General features: G+C 52.4%; 1 protein-coding gene across 1 annotated transcript in view; it reads right to left on the bottom strand.

Annotated features, from left to right (window-relative positions):
- Positions 1 to 9079: 9079 nt before the first annotated feature.
- The window catches only part of LOC125425106 (casein kinase II subunit alpha-like), a 16414-nt gene continuing 809 nt past the window's right edge, over positions 9080 to 24684 (bottom strand). Inside the window, exons 2-13 of the mRNA XM_048482621.1 lie at positions 24389 to 24400; positions 24030 to 24141; positions 20963 to 21064; positions 19130 to 19180; positions 16313 to 16372; positions 15206 to 15289; positions 12201 to 12311; positions 11600 to 11701; positions 11152 to 11252; positions 10862 to 11010; positions 9690 to 9779; positions 9080 to 9552 (exon numbers count right to left, since the gene is read on the bottom strand). Of these exons, the coding sequence (XP_048338578.1) occupies positions 9437 to 9552; positions 9690 to 9779; positions 10862 to 11010; positions 11152 to 11252; positions 11600 to 11701; positions 12201 to 12311; positions 15206 to 15289; positions 16313 to 16372; positions 19130 to 19180; positions 20963 to 21064; positions 24030 to 24141; positions 24389 to 24400 (1090 nt within the window). The 3' untranslated portion in view covers positions 9080 to 9436. The remainder of the gene's footprint in view (positions 9553 to 9689; positions 9780 to 10861; positions 11011 to 11151; positions 11253 to 11599; positions 11702 to 12200; positions 12312 to 15205; positions 15290 to 16312; positions 16373 to 19129; positions 19181 to 20962; positions 21065 to 24029; positions 24142 to 24388; positions 24401 to 24684) is intronic.

Here is a 24684-nt window from a genome sequence, read left to right as displayed (position 1 = left end):
ATGAAAGACTCATTAAGCCCACTAGAGACTTAACAGTGCGTAACTTTGTTCTTCTTTTATAGGTTTAGAGAAGGACCCAAATGTAGTGAGCTCCGAAATGCCAGGTCCATTTAATTTGCAACTGTTGACTGATTAGGAAGTTATAGCCCAGTGGTGGCGAACCTTTGGCACTCCAGATGTTATGGACTACAATTCCCATCAGCCCCTGCCAATTGGCCATGCTGGCATGGGCTGATGGGAATTGTAGTCCATAACATCTGGAGTGCCAAAGGTTCGCCACCACAGTTATAGCCCAACCTCTGAGAGAGGAAGCATGGACCGTGAAACCAACGGAACTCCCTGCCCACAAATTCCCTACGTTCAATGTGGTTAAAAAGTATTTGTAAGAGGTGCTTAAAAAAACCTGTTAAAATTAGTACCGTGTTAACCGGTGGAACTCCATCCTGGATCCCTGCATCTGCTGCATAGCCAGTGGCACAAAATGGCACCTGGGGTTTCCCCTGGGCACCGCGCCCACCCGAACTCCCCCCACCGCTGCAGAACTCTCCCCTGCCCCCAAACAAAATACGGCCAACAAACCTTTTCCCTCTCTGAGCAGCGCCAGCCGGTGACACACTGGGGGCAGGGTTAAGGCTAGGGAGGGTGTGTTCCTCCCCGCCACCAGCGTGTTGCCGGCTGGCATCGCTTGGAGGAGGAAAAGGGGGGGGGTCTTTGTGGGTGCAGTGGCAGGGCAGGGGGAGTTTGGTGGGGGTCGGGGGAGCTCAGTGGCTGGGAGAGGGCTGTGTTCATGCACTGGCTTGGGTTTTAACAGTGGGTTTTAACTAGTGGATGACTTGTACAGTGTTATATGTTATTCTTATGCTTTATTTGGTAAGCCGCGTCAAACACGTTCTCCGGAGTGGTGAAATACAGATTTTCTAAATGTGGGCAATATTGTGCATCTATTCATGGATTGATTCATTTATATCCCACCCTCCCCGACCAGGTTGGGCTCTGGGTGGTGTACAAACATTTTAAAAACAGTCAACTAACACATAAGAATACACTAAACACACTTAAAAACTCAAGATGGCAACAGATTAAAACCTATAAAGAGAACATCCGGTCCAGCTTGCATGTAAACCCTCATCAGTTGTCCAAGACGGGCAAAGTCAACAGTGTATGTGTGTGTGTGTGTGTGTGTGCATGCGTGCAAAAGAATCCCATGGCTTCTTGTAGGGAGGTCAGCAAGAACTTGGAAAGAAAAATCTGGCAAAACTCGGAAAGGAAATGCCCATCTTCACAGGGTGCCAGTTGTAAAGGAGAAGAAACCCCAATTGGTAGCAGGGCAGAAGGATGGATTTATATCCCCCCTTTCTCTCCTGTAAGGAGACTCAAAGGGGCTTACAAACTCCTTTCCCTCCCCCCCTCACAACAAACACCCTGTGAGGTGGGTGGGGCTGGGAGAGCTCTGAAGAACTGTGACTAGATCACCCAGCTGGTGTTGCAGTGCACAAGTTAATCTGGCTCCCCAGATAAGTCTCCCCAGCTCAAGTGGCAGAGCAGGGAATCAAACCTGGTTCTCCTGATTAGAGTGCACCTGCTCTTAACCACTTAACCAGAGTGCACCTGCTCTTAACCACTACACCATGCTGGCTCGCAGAAGGGGCAGGCCAGGGGGTGGATGGGCCAAGAGAAAAGGAGGTGAAAAGAGACCCGCTCACCTTTCCTGCCCCAGGAAAAATTCTCTTGCCTGACATAAACATGCGGTCATCATTTTCTTGGCATATTTTTATCCCTTCTTCCCACTTTGGTACAGCATTCCAGGTGGTTGACCAACCATAACATTAAACTATCCAAACCTAAAAAATAGGTACTCCTAGACAGCCCAAGGGGTTGGATGCACTTGGTCCTAGGTCAGGAGTCTGCAACCTGTGGCTCTCCAGATGTTCATGGACTACAATTCCCATCAGCCCAATTGGCCATGCTGGCGGGGGCTGATGGGATTTGCAGTCCATGAGCATCTGGAGAGCCGCAGGTTGCAGATCCCTGGACTAGATTCTGGAAAACTCAGGTTTGAATCCCCACTCAACCATGAAAGCTTGTCGGGTGGCCTCGGGGCAGCCACACACACTCTTGACCTAACCTACCTTGCAGGGTTGTTGTGAGGATAAAGCAGAGGAGAGGAGAACAAGGTAAGCCAGTTTGAGTCTCCACTGGGGACAAAGATAAGACAGAAAGTAAAACAAATACTATTGATGGGAATTGTCATCCATGAACACCTGGAGAGCCGCAGGTTGCAGACCCCTGTCCTAGGTGGAGCGAGCTGGCTTTGGCAGGACATGGTCAGAGCTGTTGGATTCTTCGTGGGCCCGGCCTCATTGCCTGAAAAGCAGAGTGCCTCAAGTACAACACAGTTGCATAGCTAATCTCTTACTTACTCACCTGACCTGGCCCTATCAGTTCACGTTTTTGTGAATGCGTGACTAAACTACTGTTATGCACTCTACGTTGTGATGCCCTTGAAACCTCAGCGGGTTCAGATTGCAGCAGCCCAATGACTCTCACTAGATAGCTGAGTACGTGATGTGGTTTGCCTTAAAACAGCAGTACTGGCTGCCTGGTGCTGGATACCACCTCTAAGCCCCTTGCAGACTAACGCATCCAATGAAGCATCTCTTCCCAGACGTTCCTGGTCCTTGAGCTGTTACCAGCTGGCTGGTCCACACCCTCAGTTGCCCCCGAGCATCAGACACAGCAGCGGTAAAGTTTTTTCACACCAGGGGAAGGGGATATGTCCCAGCAGCTCTAAAGGTTTTCAACTCCAAGGTAGTTCAGCAACTTCTCTATGGAGTTCCCTTATGGATAACTGCATGGAACAATTCTGTTGAAAAAATACCATCTGGCTTCCTCTATAAAATACTCGGATTACCACACTCTGTACCATATGCTGTACTATGCTTAGAAACTGGTCAGAACCTACTTGAAACAAGAGCATGGCTGAATACGTTCAAGTATTGGATCAAATTATGTTTTAACTCTGATGTGCGCAGTTTAATATACACTGCGCGCCCAGACCTATTTGCCTCTGAATGGTATCAACTTCTCAAATCAAAAATTTACTCAATAGGTTTATTACTTGAAGATCTCTGTATGCTGACACCCAGAGAGATTTTCCGAACCTTAAAAAGTAGACTTCTAGAACAGGAATGTTATATCTTGTTGGGGCAAGCAAATAAATCATGCTCACCCCTCTGTCGGAATAGTACCAGAACAGGGGCACATAGCCAAATATCTTGAACTATTAACTGAACCCCAACAGAGATGGATTATCACAAGGGCCAGATCCAATACCTTCCCATCGGCCATTACAAAGGGTCATTACTTATCCATCCCTCTCCAGGATCGGGTTTGTCCACACTGTAAAAATCAAGTGGAGACTCTTGCTCACATTATTCTTGACTGTCCGAGATATGTGGGCATTAGGAATTTCTCTCCCAGGCTGGCCCTAGACAAATCTGAAAGTGACTCTGACTGTTCTGTTGTGGAGCTTATGTTTAACAACACAGATGTCATGCTCTTGGAAAAAGTAGCAAAATTTCTTTTGCAAGTGATAGAACTTTCTAAGTAATGTATACTGCTATATACAGTCTTCCTGTCTGCGCTTTGAATGTACTCTTGATTTGTATTTCAAAAATGTCTGGCAACGCTAGAACCTATTTTTAAATGCCAAATAAAGGTGGTTGTTGTTGTTAAAAATCAGACACAGCCTGTGCCTTTTCCCTCCCTTGCGCCTCCCACTTTGTGGAAGAGGATCCCCAAGGAAGTGAGGGAGGCGCCCCACTTTGAGGCCGTGCTTTCAATGGGGCAGAGGATACAGGTAACTTTTTACTGTGAGGGTGCTAATTTAGGGGTTTGTGCTAACTACATGGTGGTTTAAATTCTGACTTGTAAGCTAACTTGAGCCACAAGGAAAGGCAGGTTATTAATATTTTACCACCGCTACTACTAATAAAACAACAACTTACCCTTGCTGTGATTATTTGCTTCAAATAACTGAACGCAGAAGCACGGGGCCGCTGCTGGGGTGCAGCATATTCCCATCAGCTCCACCCGATCCATAGAGGGAGCCGCTGCATTTTGCATCACATCCTGCCAACTTCCGCCCAATTAGTTTGACATCAGTCATTGGGAAAATATATGCTAAGACACTTCTACCCAAACTACAGGCCTGGACGATTCATCAGAACATCATTGGCCCAGAGCAAATAGGCTTCACGAGGGGGAAATCCACGTTAGACCATGCTATGCTTCTTATGCATTTGGTTAATAAATACTCCAAAAGTCCAAGAAGCAAACTTTATGCTGCCTTCATTGATTTGAAGGCAGCTTTTGACACAGTCTCTAGAGAACGTCTTTGGAATAAATTGGCTATACAAGGAATAGACAATAAACTTCTTTTTCTAATCAGGCAACTTTATACCAACACAAACTGCAGAGTTAAGTAGCTCACGTGAAGGTCTCATGACTGGATTCCATTTCTACCTTTTAAAGGTGTGAGGCAAGCGCTGTGTGTGTTAGCACTTCAACCCTTTTCTAATTTATTTTTTTGAGTGACCTTTCCATCAGCCTTATTGAAAATTAATAACCATGCCCCTAAATTAGGCTCAAGGCATATTCTCAAATACTTCTATATGCTGGATAGATACCATCCCCTTCTCTTATCTCAAGCCAAAAGTTGGACCTAGTCGACTGCTGAATAGATGTGGGCAAGTACTGGGTATGCAGATAACGGACTAGTCATCAATTATCAAAAGACCAAGATTTTGATCTTTGGCCAAAACAATACAAAAAAACATAACTGGGCGATTAATAAAGTGCCAGTGGAGCAGGTTAACCAATACAAATATCTTGGAATTACATTTTCTTATAACCTCTCCTCCTGGTTACCCCTACAAAAAAAGCTGCTATTGCAGCCGCTACCAACAGTTATTCTTCCATTGCACGCCTCTTTTATGGAAAGGGCCACTCCCTTTGGTCCCAGCAGCACTAAAAAAAAATCTTTAACTCTAAAGATAGAAGTTTAAAGTTACTTTATGGAGTACCTATCTGGCTCCTTCCAAGCAGTTGATCGACTCCTTTGAACACTGTCCAATCCAAATTTTCTCCTCAGAAAATTATGGGCCCCTCGCCAAATCTCAGGTAAACTCGTGATGCTGGCCCTCCTGCTTCTAGAACTCGGGGCCTGTAAAAAAATTCATTAGTTTTATAGGGCTTGGTTGGAGAGCTTTTAAATTCCCCTTTGGCTTCTCCGGCTTCTGCATTTCTCGCATGATGAGCACTCGCTGATTCACCTTACTCTTTGTCTGATACTCAGGCTAATCCCATGGTTCTCTGATCGCAAAAGGAAAGATTGAATCACTTGGTATATCTCTCTCGACTCGGCTTTTCTCCTCGCTATCTAGTTCTAGAATCCTACAACTTGTTAAAACAAAAAATTGTTGGAAAGTTTAATGGGATTAATTTTATTTAGGGCTGCTATGAAAAAACTTGTTCACCCTTACATCTTTCAATACCCCTATATCAAAACAGGTGATGGCTCCCTATTTGTATTTTGGACTAATCCAACAATGCAGAGAAGAAAGCTCCCTCACACTTGCTCGCTCATCAATGTTTTCTCCTCCGCTTTTATTTCACAGTGGTAGATTTAACAACTTGGAAATGAGCGAAAGGGTATGCTCTTTGTGGTGAACAACAAATTGGAAACATTGGCACATCAACTGCTTTGCTGCCCTAAATCTGCTAATATCAGATCAAAATATTCCAATATTCTTTCTAGGATACCTAGTGAAATGGGAGAATCAGGTAGACTTCCTTTCCTTCTGGACAATTCTGACAATGAAACTTGTGAATTGGTTTCACAATTTTTACTGGAGGTGATGCACAATCAATAATTTATATTTTATCCTAAACCTTTGGATTTGTATACCTTTTATCTCAGGTTTTTATTGTGTTATGATTATTGTTATGCCAAATAAAGGCTTATTATTATTATTTTGCATCACGAAAGTTCGGACTGCCTTCAAGGAAGAATGTTTGCAACGATCCAGTGAAGAAGAAGAAGAAGGAGGAGGAGGAGGAGGAGGAGTTTGGATTTATATCCCCCCTTTCTCTCCTGCAGGAGACTCAAAGGGGCTGACAATCTCCTTGCCCCTTCCCCCCTCACAACAAACACCCTGTGAGGTAGGTGGGGCTGAGAGAGCTCTGAGAAGCTGTGACTAGCCCAAGGTCACCCAGCTGGCGTGTGTGGGAGTGCACAGGCTCATCTGAATTCCCCAGAGAAGCCTCCACAGCTCAGGCAGCAGAGCGGGGAATCAAACCTGGTTCCTTTAGAGGTGCCATCTAGCATGGATCAGTGGTGCCCGATCGGTACGCCACTTCAGACTGAAAGCAGATGAGCTAAGTCTCGAAATACGTAGTGTTAAATTTGCAGCGAAAGCCAGAATGGTGTTATGGTAAACAGAGGAAAACTCTAAACGGGACAACCGGGTTCGACACCCCGTTCCTCCATATGAGGGCCCTGCTGGGTGACCCCGGGCCGGTCACAGTTCTCTCTGAGCCCTGCATGGAGACAAGCAATGGCAAACCACCTCTGACCATCTCTTCCCTGAAAAACACCACCAAGGCACTTGCCATAAGTCAGCTGGGGCCTGATAACAGAACACCCCCCCCCCACACACATACACGCACACACAAATTTACAGCATTCTCCCTCTTCAAAAGGGTTGTGGTCTCCAAGAGTCAACCTCCCAAAGTAACCATCACGAGATCCCACGTTCAGCTACATGGAAGTCTGCTTAACACTTCAGCTTTCATTATTAATGTCCCTGGGGAATCCGACTTGACATGTTTAAACTGATTAGTTAGCACTCTGGGATATTTTAGCACCACCTTGAACCCCACTTCTTCTTTAGTAAGCTTATTCCTGGGACTGAGAATTATGGAACTCCCAGAATACTTTGTTCTCAGCTTGGGAACCACTGTGTTTGATTAATTTCATTAGCAGAAGCATTCAGAAATGTCAGCGGGGATCGTTTTTCTGACTCAGCAGATTCACTTTGGGGGAAGAGATGAGCATCCCAGGTGCCGAGGGGGGAAGAATCTCACACCGATGCTCCAGGGGGCCCGCCTCCCACCACAGCCCCCCTCTAGCCTCACATTTCTGGATCCTTTGATTGCATCCATATAATCATGCTTGAGTTTCCCTTCTGAGACAGGAAAGGTGACACAGCAGAGCTCTCATAGTCAGGAAGCAGACTCGGATTCCCAGGGGTTCACGCCTCCCGGTCGCTCCCCATTCCAGCCCTGGTCAAAATAATAAATGTACATCCTGCCTTGACTATCCCGAGTGCAGTTTTATTCTGACGCTTGGCACAGAAGGGAGATGCGCGCACACAGTAGTTCCTGCTGCGGCGCAAGAGCTGGCGGCCCGTCCTGGGATCCACTGGAGCTGACCTTTGCCCAGTCGGACTTCACCTGCCTGCAGAGGCCACGCAACAACCCACGGGAGCGCTTTGCTGCCCTCTGCTGGAGGCGCCGGGCTATCGCAGCTGCAGCCCTTTGCCGACTGACACGGGCAGATCCAAGTGAAAACCGGAGAAGCCTAGGGTGCCCCCAACCTTCCTGCTAGAGTAGGTGTCGTGGCAGGAGCCGCTGTTTAAAGCTGGGCAAACTGAGGTGGAAAGGGCAGGCTAGAGACCTTTGGAAGGCCAGGAGCCTCCCTCCAGCATCGTTGTTTGGGACAGCCCTGGCACATTCTGCAGCCACGTGGCCAACCCAATTGCTTGCCCTTTGCCTCTGTCACCAGCCACCTCCCATCTCTCCACAGGAGAGGAAAGCCACTGCGGTCTAGTGGTCCCAGTGCCGGACAAGGTTCTGGGAGATCCCGTTTCAAATTCCTTGCTCTGCCATGGTGGCTCCCTGGGTGACCTTGTGGTCGTCAAACTCTCTCAGCCTAGCCTACCTTGAAAGGTTGTTGTGAGGGTAAAAAGAGAGAGGAGGATCTAAGTTGCTTTGGCCCCCACTGGGAAGAAAACGCAGGGCACAGCTGACGTAAACAACATAACAATGAATAAAAGCAAAGCTGTAGAGCCAAGCCCAGGAGAGGAAAGCCACTGCGGTCTAGTGGTCCCAGTGCCGGACAAGGTTCTGGGAGATCCCGTTTCAAATTCCTTGCTCTGCCATGGTGGCTCCCTGGGTGACCTTGTGGTTGTCAAACTCTCTCAGCCTAGCCTACCTTGAAAGGTTGTTGTGAGGGTAAAAAGAGAGAGGAGGATCTAAGTTGCTTTGGCCCCCACTGGGAAGAAAACGCAGGGCACAGCTGACGTAAACAACATAACAATGAATAAAAGCCCAAAGCTGTAGAGCTGGCAGCAGAGGCCCAGATTGAGTGAGAAGCATCAGGTACCCCGCAACACTAGTCCTGGTATTTCAGAGAAGAGCTGTCACACCCAAGTGTGTGTGTGTGGGGAGGGGGGGACTACCCCCTGCAGCTCGTGCCTATGGAATTCCATCCAACACAGGGTGGCGTCTGATTGCAAACTATCAGGCTCCACGATCAGTGAGTCACACAGTCCTGTGCAAAATCCAGGTCGCTCTTCACAAAAACACTGTTAGCACCGCTTTGGTGTTCCAGCTCCCGGAAGTGCACTTCGTAACTGCATCACTTAAAGGTGTAACATGTTGGGGAGGAACTGGGCCCTCCGCCCTTTTGCTCTAACCTCCCAACCCAGAGGTGGAGCTGGGGAGAGCTGGTGTGGCATTTGGGGGACAGGGGTCTACTGGAGACTGCTGAACCCTTCTCCAAGTGCCCCTGACCTCCCCCCACTTTTGCCAAACAAGGGGGGGGGTCGAGAAACAGGAGTGGAACAAGTCTGACCTCTAGATGGAGGTCAGAGGAGCAGCATTCCTGGCCAGAACCCGGCCTCCTGCCACACCCGGACCCCCCTGAGCCACAGCTCCGGAGTGCGTGCCCCGACGTGACCTCCCCAGCCCTCCCCTCCCCTCCCCTCCGGAATGAGCTGGCAGCCAGGCGGGCCCGTTAGGGACATAGAAAATAAATTTTATTCTCCATTTCAGTGTCTACACTGCAGTTGCTTCGCTAGCCCCAAGCCTCCTGGGAAGAACGCAGCTACCCTCCCGTGACACAGAGAGGCCTCCGTCCGTAGCCAGAGTTCGCGCTCGCTGCCGCGCAGGGGGGAGGAAGAGGAGGGGCAGCGGCAGCGGCAGCATCTGAGGCTCTGCTCTTCAACATACTCAACAGAAAAAAAATCATTCCAGAGGACTCCCCCGGCCGCCCTCCCTCCCTCTGCTCTCCTGCCTGGCGAGGGCAGGTGGGGAGGGGAGGCCGTGGCCTTGGTGGAGCTGGAAGCCAGAGGTGGTGGCGGCGGCGGCGAGTTCAAGGCTGTGCTCCGGCGGCGGCGGGGACCGGCGAGCCCAGAGCGTTCGGAGAGGAGATGACAGGCGAGGCGGCCAAGCTGCCGATGGGCTGAGAGGCTGCCATGGAGGCGATCCCTGGGCAAGGGCGACAAAGGGGAGAGCACAGCTGAGAGTCAGGGGTGGGGAAGGCGAGGCAGAGGCGCGGCAGCTTCAGCGCGGATCTTGCGAGCCTCCAGATCGGCCACGGCCACTCCCCGGCCCTGGAAACCTACCTGCCAACATGCTGGAGGAGCTGACAGGGGTGTTAGCGGAAGAAAGCCCAGTGGAGGTGCCCATCCTTGCCGGATCTTTCACTATTGGATCTGCAAGGGAGGAGAACGTCAGAAGAGCCCTGCTGGAGCTGACCCCCGAGGGCCCGCTGGAGTCCAGTGTTCAACGGCTCTGCAGGGGGCACAGAGAGATATGCCCGGTCGCTGGACCCCCCCTGCTCCTGTCCCAGTGGCACACAGGAAGGGAAAAGCCCCCACTCAGCACAAGCTCGTGGTGGAGGGCTGTTGCAGGGTCTGAACAGGAGCCACGGACCAGCTGCTGTTAAGAACGTAAGAACATAAGAACAAGCCAGCTGGATCAGACCAGAGTCCATCTAGTCCAGCACTCTGCTACTCGCAGTGGCCCACCAAGTGCCTTTGGGAACTCACATGCAGGAGGTGAAAGCAATGGCCTTCTGCGGCTGTTGCTCTCGATCACCTGGTCTGTTAAGGCATTTGCAATCTTAGATCAAGGAGGATCAAGATTGGTAGCCATAGATCGACTTCTCCTCCATAAATCCGTCCAAGCCCTTTTTAAAGCTACCCAGGTTAGCGGCCATCACCACCTCCTGTGGCAGCATATTCCAAACACCAACCACATGTTGCGTGAAGAAATGTTTCCTTTTATTAGTCCTAATTCTTCCCCCCAGCATTTTCAATGGATGCCCCCTGGTTCTAGTATTGTGAGAAAGAGAGAAAAATGTCTCTCTGTCGACATTTTCTACCCCATGCATAATTTTATAGACGTCAATCGTATCCCCCCTCAGACGTCTCCTCTCCAAACTAAAGAGTCCCTGTTGGGCCCACCGAGTCCAGGGAGGAGGCTGAGAAGTCCCTCCGGCCAAAGTGGAGGGGCCACCATTTCATCAGGGGAGCAGAGAGACCGAGAGGCGGGGGAAGCAGAGGACTCAGCAGGACCCTGTCCCTGCCGAGGGGTCCCGTCGCAGCAGCGCAGCCCCACTCTCGGCAGAGAACTGAGCTCCTCCTCCTCCTCCTGGCCCAGCACCCACCTGGGCAGCCCCAAAGCCCCTGCACCCAGGAACGCCAGGCAGCCAGGGCCCAGATGGGAGAGCACAACTCAGACCCCCGTGGGGGCATTTGAGATGTGGGGGGGAAAGCTTGGAAGGCCCACGTACAGAAGTAGGGGTGCTCCATGGCCTCCCGGGCCGTCAGCCGCGTCTGGTGGTCGTAGCGCAGCAGCTTGTCCAGGAAGTCCAGGGCCTCCGTGCTGACCAGGTGCTGGTTCTCGCTGTGCACGAAGCGCTCCCACCGCTTGCGAGAGTGTCTGTTCAAGGGGACACGGAGGGGCGGCATTTGGAGTCGGGGGCTCCCTGCCTCGCTGCTTTCCCGGGGTCGGCCTCCCCCACAAGGAGCACCCGAGGGGCACGGCCATGAGACTCAGGGGCAGCCCACGCCGGGCACTCACCTGCCAAGGATGTCGTTGAAGCGGGGGTCCAGCTCAATGTTGTACTTGTCAATGTAATCGTAGAGGTCCTCCGTCCCCAGCACCTTGGCGATCCGCACCAGCTGCGTGGGGAGGGAGGGGCAGAGCTGGTGAAAGGGCACCACCGGGGTGGGGAGGGAGATACAGGGGAAGGCACAGCCCCACTGCCCCGGCAAGTTTGAAGTCCACCCAGAGGTCTGCAGGAAGAGCCTCCTCCTCCAGAAAGGGGAAGCTCAGAAGGGGAGGAAGGCATTTCAGTGGCATCAGTGTTGTTGCGGGCGGGGGGGGGGGGGGGGCAGGCTGCAAAGGAGAGAGGGAAGGGGGTGCTTTGCCACCCTCCTGAAGAAGCCAAGAGCGACAGCGTCAAGGATTGGGCACCCTTGGAGAGAAGGTGGAGGGGGCCGGCTGGCCGGCCGGGGGGCTGCCTCACCTGGTCGTAGTTGTCATGGCCGTGGAAGAAGGGCTCCTTGCGGAAGATCATGCTGGCCAGCATACAGCCCAGGCTCCACATGTCCAGGCTGTAGTCATACATCTGCAGGGCACGGGAAATGCACACAGTGAGCTGCGAGGTGAAGCCACAACAAGGACCAATGGAGAGGCCAAAGAGGCAGGAAAGAGAGCTCCCAGCAGCAGCCTCCACCTCAGCCCCCGCCCCGCCCCCAGCCCCCTCTCCTGTCCCTAGATGGATGCGTCTCCTTCGGCCAGTGCTCAAGTGTAGATGCCTCCCCCCACTCTATTCCAGTTGCCAGCTCTCAGCTGCACTGCCTTGTCCAGAGAAACCCACTTCTCCATCTTGCCAGCATCGTTTCTCTTCTGGACAGAAGGAACTGCTTCAGGCAGAGTCAGGCTGTTGGCCTGCCCAGGCCAGGGCCTTTCCCTGTGCCTGGCAGGCCTCCCAGATATCCCGCAAAGGCCTTGCCCAGTCAAGGAGAGGCCACGGTGGGACCGGGTTCTATCAGCCCATTACAACCGCACCTCCTTCACAGCCATGGAGATGCAAAAGTGCCTGTCTCAGAGGCTGCTGTACCCACCTGGTAGTCCACAAGGAGCTCCGGCCCCTTGAAGTACCGCGAGGCCACCCGCACGTTGTACTCCTGACCAGGGTGGTAGAACTCGGCCAAGCCCCAGTCGATCAGACGCAGCTGCAGAGAGAAGAGGGAGGAGAGGGGGAGGCCATCCATGAGCAGCACGAAAGGCCTTCCGGAGAGCAGGCAGCGGCACCCACCCACCCCAGACCAGCCAGCTGAATGGACTGACTGATCTGAGCCTGCCCAGGCAGCTGGGAGCCACTGGCCCAGGACTGGACATTCACAAGAGCACAGGAGTGAAAACTAAAGGGGGACAGAATGCTTCCTACAAACAGCCAGGTGGGCCTTTTTGACAGCTGGGCTCATCAGTCAGCTGCAAGTTTACAGGCAGCCTCGGAAGCTACCATATGCCGGCTTCAAAAGGGCATTCCTCCCCTTCTGAGCTTTCTCTTTCTGGAGGAGGCTCTTCCCGCAGACCTCTGTGTGCACTACATAGGGGGTCTTGCAAACCCCACCCTACCCCCCCAACAACACCGATACCACTGAAATGACGTCCTCCCCTTCTGAGCTTCCCCTTTCTGGAGGAGGCTCTTTGGACTTAGAACATAAGAACAAATCAGCTGGATCAGACCAGAACCCATCTAGTCCAGCTCTCTGCTACTTGCAGTGGCCCACCGGGTGCCATTGGGAGATCACATGCAGGATGTGAACGCAATGGCCTTCTGCGGCTGTTGCTCCCGATCACCTGGTCTGCTAAGGCATTTGCAATCTCAGATCAAAGAGGATCAAGATTGGTAGCCATAAATTGACTTCTCCTCCATAAATCTGTCCAAGCCCTTTTTAAAGCTATCCAGGTGAGTGGCCATCACCACCTCCTGTGGCAGCATATTCCAAACACCAATCACACGTTGCGTGAAGAAGTGTTTCCTTTTATTAGTCCTAATTCTTCCCCCCAGCATTTTCAATGAATGCCCCCTGGTTCTAGTATTGTGAGAAAGAGAGAAAAATTTCTCTCTGTCAACATTTTCTACCCCATTTTCTACCCCATTCTACATTTTCTACCTACATTTTCTTGCTTCATAAGAGAAGAAAATCTCAAAACCCAAAGTGCCCCGCTTGCTCTGGGGCCAAACAACAGAGGCCACAGTGACCTCTTGTCAGCCAGCCCTCCCTCCCTCCCACCCCCCAGGCCCAGCTGCCCCTTCTCTCTACCCCCGACCCCAGCGCCCACAGCCAGCACAAAGACGGATCTCCCCAGAGCAACAGCCCCTGGCCGGAGGAAAATTCGGACGGGAGACCAGGCAGAGAGAAGCCCACTGGAAGAATGTAAGTGCTTCATTAGCAGAACAGAGACGGCAGGAGCCGCTGGGAGTCTAAGATGGTGGGTATTGATCAATATCAGTGCATCAAATATGAGGAAACGCTGAGTCACTCCTGAGTGAAACTGGCACGAGGCAGCAGAGACTAGTACCCGACTGGAACTGGGAGTGCCTCTCCCCCCCAACCCCAGGGGCCTCTGGGCGGCTCCAGCGGCCTGCCCCCTGCCCCCTTTGCAAGACCCCCCCCTTCTGCTCCCAAGTTCTGACTAGCTGGTGTCAAAGTGTCCTCCAGGGATCTGTGACGACATGTGGGCCAAATGTCTGGCCAGTAGTTCTTTGTAAGGGTTCGTCTACGTGGAGCATCCTCACCCACCTGCACCCCTCTGCTCTGACACCAGAAGTCGAAGAGATAGAAAAAGTGCAGAGAAGGGCAACGAGGATGATTGAGGGACTGGAGCACCTTCCTTATGAGGAGAGGCTGCAGTGTTTGGGACTCTGTAGTTTGGAGAGGAGATGTCTGAGGGGGGATAGGATTGAAGTCTATAAAATGATGCATGGGGTAGAAAATGTTGACAGAGAGAACTTTTTCTCTCTTTCTCACAATACTAGAACCAGGGGGCATCCATTGAAAATGCTGGGGGCGGGGGGGGGGGGAGAATTAGGACTAATAAAAGGAAACACTTCTTCACGCAACGTGTGATTGGTGTTTGGAACATGCTGCCACAGGAGGTGGTGATGGCCACTAACCTGGATAGCTTTAAAAGGGGCTTGGATAGATTTATGGAGGAGAAGTCAATCTCTGGCTACCAATCTTGATCTTCCTTAATCTGAGGTTGCAAATGCCTGAGCAGACCAGGTGGTCGGGAACAGCAGCAGCAGAAGGCCCTTGCTTTCACCTCCTGCAGGTGAGCTCCCAAAGGCACCTGGTGGGCCACTGCAAGTAGCAGAGTGCTGGACTAGATGGACTCTGGTCTGATCCAGCTGGCTAGTTCTTATGTTCTTAAGTCACATCCCAAAACAAGGTTGCAGAGGCATGTGAGAGGGGGCAGAAGACCAGCCCCTGCCTGGCACTTCAAAAGAGAAGGCCCGGCTTCCTGCCCCCTGGGAGCAACCCAGAAAAGACACAGCACGTATTTCTGTGTGCCCAGAAACAGGACCAGGAACAAGAGGGTAGATCCCATGGATCTTCTAGTGCTCCAGAGGTACTTCTTGGGCTCTGGGCACTGGAGGAAAACACCGGCCCACTGGATGCCTTGAGGGAGAAGGCATGGGGTGCAGGTACTTTAAAAATCCAACAGAGACAGAGGCTCCTCTGCCTCTACAGCAACTTGGAGACTGTACCGTGTGCAAACCTGATAAGGTGAGGGCACCTGATTGGTACCACATATGTATATAGATAGCACAGACAACAGAGTGATGTGTGACTGAAAACACCTGTGGTCTGGCGAAGTACTTTGTCAGTAGATAGCAATAAATAGAACTGCACTGGTGATTGTGCATCTATCAGTTCTTATCTACATTGCGTCCTACAAGGTGGGTCTACTCCGAGTAAATCCGCTGCTTCAACAATTTGCACCAATGACACACACACCCCTCAAACTGCAGCCCGGTAGGGGACAGGGCTCCTGGATCCTGGCATTGTGGCACCCAGCAGCTGAAAGACCCAGCCCCGCCCCACGCTGGCCATACCTTCCTGTGTTCGTGGTCAATCATGACATTGTGTGGCTTGACGTCTCGATGCATGACCCCCATGCTGTGGCAGTAATCCAGCGCCTGTGGGGTTAAGATGAGGACAGTCACAACCCTGAGGAGAGCAGGGGAGCTCAGCCTGGTCGCCAAAGCACAGCAGCGGCTCCTTCTGAGCCGACAGACTGGGAACCGCAAGACGGGAGGAGCTTCCAATATGGCACAAGAGAAACTGAAGGCCGGCCCTGCTGAACACTGACGTGGCGCCTCTTGAGTGCTCAAAGGACCTCACAGATTATCTCTTTGCAGCCCCTACAAAAGCCCAGCAAGGTGGCCGTACAGCAGACAACGGAACACAAGCAGGGAAAAGCCACAGCCGTGCTGCCTCAGCCTCAAAGGTGGGTCCTAGCTGGGTGAAGGTGAGGGCATCAGGTGGTCCCTGGGCCCTCGATGTTGCGGCTGGCCTCCACACGGGCCAGGGCCTTTACGGCTCTGGCCCCGGCCTGGTGGAACGCTCTCCCACCAGCTGTCCAGGCCCTGCGGGACCTCGGTGAATTCCGCAGGGCCTGTAAGACGGAGCTGTTCCACCGGGCCTTTGGAAGGACCGGCCGCTGATGGTGCCCTCCACTTCTGGGCTCTTACGTCTGGGCCTTATACTATCTGATGGGACTCGCCGTTCCTCCCCTTGGGAAAGGATTTAATAATAGGTAGCCAGGCGCCACTCACACTTATAATTATCAGTATTACAGTTAGTCTTCCGCTGCTTTTATAGGTTTTAACTAATTTATGATGGTTTTATGACTGTATTTTATTACATGCTGTACACTGCCCGGAGCCCTTCAGGGATAGGGCGGTATAAAAGTCTAAAGTATAAATAAATAAATAAATAAATAAATAAATAAATAAATGAATGAATGAATGAATGAATGAATGAATGAATGAATGAATGAATGAATGAATGAATGAATCTGCCTGGGACAAGGGTCCCTCCAGAGGAAAGAGCGTCCTCTCCTCCTGCTCCCCCTCCCCCTTGCTCTGTCCTGCGTCCCGCCATGCAGGGCCAGCCAATGCTCGGAGCAGCCCAGCCCACCCCCCACTCCCAGTCCATACCTTCAAGATCTCATACATGTAGAACCGGATGTCGAAGTCCGACAGCGTCTGATACAATTGCTGGGGAGAGAAGGATTGTGGAGCGGAGGTTAGCGAGACTGACCAAATGGCCGGGCGCTGCCCTGGATTATGGGAAGCAGGAGCGGACAGCATCTCTCTGCGTCAGGGAATCATCACAGGCAAGGCACACTAGGGGGGCTCAGCTGGTAAAAGCAGTGGACTCTACATTGCAGAACTGGGTTCGATTCCCCACTCCCCCAGGGTGACCTTGGTCAAGTCACAGTTCTGTCATAACTCCCTCAGCCCCACCTACCTCATAAGATGCCTGTTTTTTTTTGGGGGGGGGGGGGGACAACGGTAAGCCTTAAGGTAGAGAGAAGACCTGTTCTACCTCTGGAGCTGCATGAAGCGCTTCCAGGTCAGAGGGTTGGGTGGCTGGCTGGCTTAAGCCCCTCCCCAACTCTCAGGTGGAAGGTCGACCCCCTCCTGCTCTCCAGTCTTTCTGAGACGCCCCCCTCCTTGCAAGGCTCCGTAGATGTGGAAGGAGGGAGCTACAACAACACAGGAGAGAGGTGGAGAGATCTGCCCAGCACTGCAGTCTGCCCTGACTGTGTGGACACAGATAGGATGCTCCTCCCCCGCCCCCGCCCCAAATCACAGAACCACAGAGCTGGAAGGGGCCACCTAATCCAACCCCCTGCTCAATGCTGGGGTGGCTTCCACAGGTATTCCCAATGCTTGAAGACTTCCAGAGAGGAGGAGGCGCTCACACCTCCCTGGGCAGCTGGTTCCACTGCCGAACTGCTCTCACTATAAAAGAGTTTTCCTAAATTTTTCACAGCCAATCCCTTTCCATAATTTGTGCTCTTCAAGCAGCCCATCTTTTGCACTCGCCTGAATAGGCAGAGGGACCAGCCACAACCTGAGCCATGGAGCCCTGTGGTCCACCACACGGCTTCCCAGGCATGACAGACACGTCTCTCCCACCCACACGTACCAAGTCTCACTAGGGACAGCATCCCGACGCTGGCGGGTTGCAGACAGACCCAGGTGAAGAAAGCTCCACCTGTCCCAATGGGAGAGACAGGGCCACCTGATGTGACATTCCTGGTTGGTGGCCCCAGCCCTGAGCCAGGGGAGGGCAGGACCCCAGCCTGGATGCGAGACTGGAACCAACAGAAGGAAGGCAGCCGGCCGGCCAGCCATTGAGCTGGCAGCTGCAGCGCATCCCGGGGGCTCTCTTTCCAAGGCAAGTAGGGCAAAGAGGAGGAGGGCGGCAGCTGGAGACACCCCTGAGTGGGCGTTGGGGCGTGCCAGGCCCTATGACATGAGACAGAGAGGCTTCCTCACGCCCTGGAACCAAAGGGCCAACGCTTGGGGACTCAACTAGCACACAGGACCATTTCGCATCTTTCCCCCTGCCAGGGGGTGTCGCAGTAGCAACGGCATCACCCCTCGCTTCTCGCCGAATGTGCAAGTTATCTAAGCACCCACTTTTCAACTGTCAGTGAACTCTCATCTTGGGCAACTAGTTAAAACAGCCACGGGGGGGGGGGGGCACCTTAACTGCTTTTTAAGAGAGGTTAAGAGTTGAGATCGGCTTTCTTATCTTGCTGTATCAGAGGCATTTCGTCAACATCGGCCAGTCGGCTTATTTGCTTATCGGCTCACATTGCTTATCTCATGCTAAGTTGTACACAGTCAGATATCTACATGCACGCCTGAGACTAAGCACGTCAGAGTCCTCTGGCTGGAAATCTCACAAGAAGAATACAAAATATTTCTAGGTGAGATTTATGGGTAACTTGGGCTATCTGATAATCTCTAAAACAGTGAGACAAAACACAGAAACCTGATTTACTTTTTGAAAATTATTACTCGCTATAATATAATGCTAGGAACTTTCATAATTCTGGCATTTATCTTCAACGTAATTATAGGATTTATGTTTACATGTCTATAATTTTTTTCATGTCTTGCTGAATAAAAGAATCTTTTCTTTTCTCAATAAAAGGTGAAAGTTTCTACAGGAGTTCTGTTTGGTTTGTGGGTTAATAGTTCAAAGAACTGAACTCAGCCCCTACTTAATCTTTTGCATTTTCAGAATGAAAGGTTGTAAATCTCCTTTAATAAGAACTGGGCTGCTAATCAGTTTTGCACGGGCAAAAGCCTTGAAAACGGTTTAGCACAGGTCCTTTAATAAAATGTGGGAAGGAATCTCTTATTATGGTGGGCAGGAGGTAAAGAAGAGGGTGCAGCAGCCAAGAAAGTCAATGCAACTCTGGGCTGTATCAATAGGATCACTGCCTCAGAGTATGGTGGAGTCTCCTTCTTTGGAGGTTTTGAAACAGAGGATGGATGGCCATCTGTCAGGAGGAGGAGGAGGAGGAGGAGGAGGAGGAGGAGGAGTTTGGATTTCTATCCCCCCTTTCTCTCCTGCAGGAGACTCAAAGGGGCTGACAATCTCCTTGCCCTTCCCCCCCTCACAACAAACACCCTGTGAGGTAGATGGGGCTGAGAGAGCTCCGAGAAGCTGTGACTAGCCCAAGGTCACCCAGCTGGCGTGTGTGGGAGTGTACAGGCTAATCTGAATCCCCCAGATAAGCCTCCACAAATCAGGCGGCAGAGCTGGGAATCAAACCCGGTTCCTCCAGATTAGATACACGAGCTCTTAACCTCCTACGCCACTGCTGGAGTGCTTTGATTGTGTGCTCCTGCGTGGCAGGGGGTTGGACATGATGGCCCTTGGAGTCTCTTCCAACTCTATGATTCTAGGGTTTGGGAAAGGATGCAGATTCCAAACTGAAGGCCTCTCACCTTAAAATCTGTGTTATTGACGTGCTCAAAGACCAGGGCAGGTGTTCGTGACTGCAGCAGCCGCAGACATTCCAAGGCACGGAGGAAAGAGAGAGAGAACAGTGTTTTAGCCTCACGCCGGGCAGCCGAGTAGACACACCCAGGGTAAGATGAGCTGCCCAGCAAAACCCCCCCCCTCTTTTTTTGCTGCTCTTTTTTTTTTGCAGATGGGAGTAGTCAGAGAGTAGGTGGGATGCAGGTGTAGACTGGCCAATTTCTGATAGGCCTGTCCTGGTAGTGCCTCTTGGCCGTGGGGATTCCGACTCAGCCCGCAGAGAAGCTGGGATCTGGGTCTCGTTCGGATGTTCTGAACTGAGAGTGCAGCCTCGGGATCACTTCACACAGATTCCCCAAGAGAATTTGCTCTGTCAGTTTAAAACATGACCAGCAAACTATTGGAAGGAGGAGAAGTGGTCACGGAAGAGTGAAGGCGGCCTGTTCCTGAGCCGAGTGGGCAGCTCAAGGGCCACCTCTTAGCTCCTCCCTGTGTTGCCACCCTAGAGCGGGAAACACCTTCAGCTACAGTCCACGCAAGGGACGGGCAGAACTCACGGTGAGCTCTTCACAGCCATCGTGGCCCCAACTCAGACGGAAGAGCCGCACTGACGGCTCAGGCAGGCAGCCAGAGAAAGGTGCCTTCAGAAAAGCCTCAGCCGAGGCCCCGAGATCTGAGAGCGCAGCAGCCGACTGGCAAGTTTCTCCCTCACTCCTGGCCAAAACAAAGCAAAACACTACCCAGGATTTCTCAGCGCACACCCCAGGCCCTGCCAACAGAGAGCCCCAAGCAGAGAATGGGTGCTCACCTTTAAGGCCTTACGCGGCCTGGGACCCTCATACCTTCGGGACCGCGTTACCCCATATGTCCCCACTAGACCTCTGCACTCAGCAGAGGCCAATTTACTGGTAGTCCCTGGCCCCTCAATGATGCGGCTGGCCTCCACTCGGGCCAGGACCTTAACAGCCCTGGCCCCTGCCTGGTGAAACTCTCTTCCTCCAGCTGTCCGGGCCCTGCGGGACCTTGGTGATTTCCGCAGGGCCTGTAAGACGGAGTTGTTCTGCCGGGCCTTTGGAGTGTCCAGCTGCTGAAAGTGCCCCCCCCTCCCTTCCATCCCCATGGAAATTTGAGTTCATTATCATCTACAGAACCCACCCTTTCTTCTCTCCTCTTGGGAGGGTTTAAGAAGGATTTTAACGGGCATTGTTATATATTAATTGCTGCATTTTAATTTATATTATTGAGAGAGTATTGTATTTGATTTTATGTTTATTTGTATTTGAATTTCCTGTTGTTCACCGCCCAGAGCCCTTCGGGGATTGGGCGGTATATAAGTTTGAAAAATAAATTAAAAAAATAAATTAAAAATAACGAGGCTCAGGTGAAGCAGGTCGTGGGTTCTAGGGGACAAGCAGGCGGGAAAGGTGGGGGACATTTCATCCCCAGCCAAAAGTCTGGCCCCGTCCATTCTTGGGGAATCCTCGGCTATAAGTTCCTGCTCCTGGGAGACTCCTGAACACAGGCTGTGAAAAGTCGACTGGTCTCTTGGACCAACTGAGCAGGGAAGCAGGAGAGTTTTGGGGACTGTGGATCATGAGGCTGGTTCATGTTACTTGGGCGGTGTGTGTATGAAGCTGCTTGGAATGCCGGTTCTAACTTCAACTGTTAAGTTTCTTTGGGTCTCCAGTGCAGGAGAAATGGGAGGAGGGGTCTGATTAGAGAAAGAAATGCTTGCTTGCGAGAGAACGTTCAGGGCTCTCCCCTCCCCGAGATCGGTCTTCAGCCGCCGCTTTCCTTACCACGGGATCCTTGACGATGTCCAGAAGGCTGATGATATTGGGGCCCCCTCGGAGGTTTTCCAGGATCTTAATTTCACGCTTAATTTTCTTCTTTTTGACTGGCTGAGAAAGAGAACCAAACAACCATCGCTAAAGCTGCAGGGCAGGGCCCCTCCCCTCAAAGCCCCCGTGTGGGTCTCCTCTGCAAGGAGATGTGAGCAGAGCCACCAGCTGGTGCCCAGTCCGCCCCTTCCTGTTGCCCGGAGTCTCGAGATGCCGTCGGCGGGTGCAGATCCAGGGCGCAGCTGGACCATGCTGAGATGGGGAAGAGAGGACGTTCCTGTGTCCTCGCAGTTCCCGGCACCTCCAACAAAGAGGGTCTCAGGAAGCAAAGCCTGGAAAAGCCTCTTGCTGCCTGTGCTCTGGACTGCCAGGCTGGTGGAAGGGCTGGCTGTAGAAAGCAGCTTTGGCCGAGATGGAGGGGCCTGAGTGGCACCCCTTGTCGTCCCCCCACCCCGGATCCCTCCTCTGAGAAAGAAGAGCGATGCGCTCAAGGGCCCCCAAGGAACACAGGCAAAGACCACAAAGTCTCCATTGCCCCCCAACAGCCCCTTAAAAGGAGCCCCAGCACACCCACGCTGTGTCTCTTTTCCCTGGCTACAAGGCCGGCTCCTCTCCCCCTAGTTCTGCAAACAGCAAACGTCATGCCAAAATTCCACTTGGAAAAATCTAGATATGTAAATTCGCTTCCTGCAGCCGCTCTTCCTCCATTTCTTCCAACGCATCAGCAAAACCAATTCCTTTGGCCACCTGAGAGACAGAGGTGGTGCGTGCGGGCAGCCCCCGAGCTTCCTGACACACACAAGGGGTGGAGCATGTCCCAGTTCTGCAACAAAACAGGTGCACACAGGAGTGGGGGCACAGACCCCTTAGAGCCCTGCTTCCATCACACCACCCACACAGCCAACTCCCCGCAAGTCTGCTGGGGGAAGGGGGGAAGTGCCTGGGACAGAGGGGAGCAGAAGGCCTAGCTCGCTCCCCTGGGCACTGTTGCAAAGGGCTGGGGGAGGGGCTATGAGAAAGGAGGGTGAGTCCAGAGCTCAAGAGTTTATTTATTTTTACTTCTTTGTAAAGAGCGGCCTTGCTCTCCCACCAGAACCCAAGGGGACACGATACAGAGAGCTTCACAGGGGAATGAAGCAGTAACGCAAGCAAGCCCAGTCTTTGGCTCCCTGGACAGATTTTAACACAGCAGCTTCAGAGTAGCGGTATGTTGGTCTGCAATGGAACAGCTCCGTTTGAGCCCAGGAGCACCTGGGATGACGAAAGAAGCAGCCACGGGCCACAAGAACACCAGCCACAACAGCAGCACAGACCAAACTGGTCCAGCCCCACAGCAGAGTCTCAAGCGGAGACCCACCACGAGCCACACGTAGCAACAACAGCCAACAGCCAACTAGGGGACAGACCTTCCCCTAGGACAGTGATGGCGAACCTATGGCACGGGTGCCAGAGGTGGCACTCAGAGCCCTCTCTGTGGGCACGTGCAAATAGAGTCCCCCCCACACACACACATCTAGGCTGGCCTGGGTCGCTGGGCTCGATTATTAGCATTAAACCTAAGACCTAGTTTTGAGGAAGCCGTGTAGGTAACCCTGTTAAGCGCTGTGAAAACCCACTGATTTTCATGCACTGAACTCAAGTGCAGCCCTTTACCTGGGAGTAAGCTCAGTTGCTGGCAATGGGGCTTGCTTCTGAGTAAACCCTCCTAGGGTCGTGATTCACCCGTTGGAAGAGTTGCACAGTTGCTTCAAAGCAAAGCCACCAACTACCACCAAGCTTACTCCTGAGTAACGCACGCCTCGGAGCCAACCGTTTTTTCTAAACTGAAACCTCAGTATTTGGGTTAACTTGCTGTGTTGGCACTTTGCGATAAATAAGTGGGTTTTGGGTTGCAATTTGGGCACTCGGTCTCGAAAAGGTTCGCCATCACTGCCCTAGGCTCTACTCTGCGCTTTGTGGTCACTGGGCAGCCAGCCACCAGGCCACAGGGGTCCTTATTCTCTGGCCCCTCCTCCGAGCATCCTCTGCCTTCTTTTAATGCCACCTCCTCTGCCCCAGAAGGGGGGTTTTTCTACCCACCCCCTCTTACTGATCTGGTCCATGCCCTGCCCACCCCTTCAGTTCTCACAGGGGCTCCTGGCCTTTTCCCAGAACAAGCTCCTGGCCCTTAAACTTCCTCTGACAGACCCTGGCCAGGACCTGTGCTCCTCCGGCTGCCCCGCCCTCAGTCACCCAAGGGTCCTCTGCTCCCTCAAACGCCCCCTTGCCCTTGCTTCCCCTTATACCCGGAACTGTGCCCCTCTAGAAGACCTCTAGGGTCCTCTCCTTCAAATTGTTCCTCTCTACGATGATCTTATTTGCCTTTGGCCCAGCCTCTCCCTCATGGTGATGGCCACTCACCTGGATAGCTTTAAAAGGGGCTTGGACAGATGTATGGAGGAGAAGTCGATTTATGGCTACCAATCTTGATCCTCTTTGATCTGAGACTGCAAATGCCTGAGCAGACCAGGTGCTCAGGAGCAACAGCAGCAGCAGAAGGCCCTTGCTTTCACCTCCTGCATGGGAGCTCCCAAAGGCACCTGGTGGGCCACTGCGAGTAGCAGAGAGCTGGACTAGATGGACTCTGGTCTGATCCAGCTGGCTTGTTCTTATGTTCTTATGCAGCGGTGCCAGAGCAGGGGAAGTACTGATCCCCCACTGATGCCTCACTTGAGTTGAACTTCAGCCTTTCTTTGGGCAGGGGCGTACATTCTGCACAGCCACCACCAGAAGTACTCAAGGGGCTCTACCTCCATTACCTTAGCATTTGTTAAAACAGCCTTGCAAGGCTGGCCAGCATGATCCCCCTCAAACAGCAGACAGCAGTGCAGAGCACGCTGCTTGCCTAAGACCAAGCCAGTGAATTTGGGGTCAGGGAAGACCCAAAGCAAAGGTTTCCAGGTATGCAGCCACCACCCAGGTGGGATTCGGGGAGTGGCCCACCACCAAGAAACGACTGCCCCTTCCCTGCGCCACCCTCGCTCACCTTGAGTATTTTCACCACCACCTTCTCATTGTTGGTGATGTTGATGGCTTCGAAGACCTCGCTGTATTTGCCACGGCCGAGTTTCCGCACCAGCTGGTAATCGTCTTGGTTGCTGAGAGAGAGGAGGAAAGAAGAGGCAGGAGAAGAAAGTGAGGCTTCCAGGGGTCAGCAATTCTCCCCCTTCCTGTTTCCTGGCTCCGCCCAGGCCAGTCTCAAGGCATACACATCCACGGCCAACCAGCCTCGTAATCAGCAAGGAACAGTGAAACCACCAGCAAAATAGTTCCCAGGCCTGTGCTCTGGCTTGCTGTTTCAGACCGAGGCCCAACTATGTTTCTATGCCAGGAAGGAGTCCCAGCAACCAGACGACACTGGTCAGTTCACCAGGAATGGGCCAGGGGTCTTCCCAGAAGCCCTCAGCCTATGTTCTGCAGTCATCTGCCTGCCCCAAGGAAAAATTGTTCCTCTACTTCAGGGGTAGGAGCAACCTTTGGTATCTCCAGATAAAGCATGGACTAGGATTATCAGCTCTTTCCAGCATGGCCAATTGGGCCAAGGCTGGAAGGGGCTGATGGGAATTGTAGTCCATAACATCTGGAGTGCCAAAGGTTCGCCACCACTGCTCTACTCTGTCCCTGTTAAAGTATGCAACAGC

This window comes from Sphaerodactylus townsendi, unplaced genomic scaffold (genome assembly GCF_021028975.2).
Source record: "Sphaerodactylus townsendi isolate TG3544 unplaced genomic scaffold, MPM_Stown_v2.3 scaffold_19, whole genome shotgun sequence".
Lineage (NCBI taxonomy): Eukaryota > Metazoa > Chordata > Lepidosauria > Squamata > Sphaerodactylidae > Sphaerodactylus > Sphaerodactylus townsendi.
The sequence above is the reverse complement of the archived record's forward strand: the minus strand, read 5'-3'. Positions and strand labels throughout refer to the sequence as shown.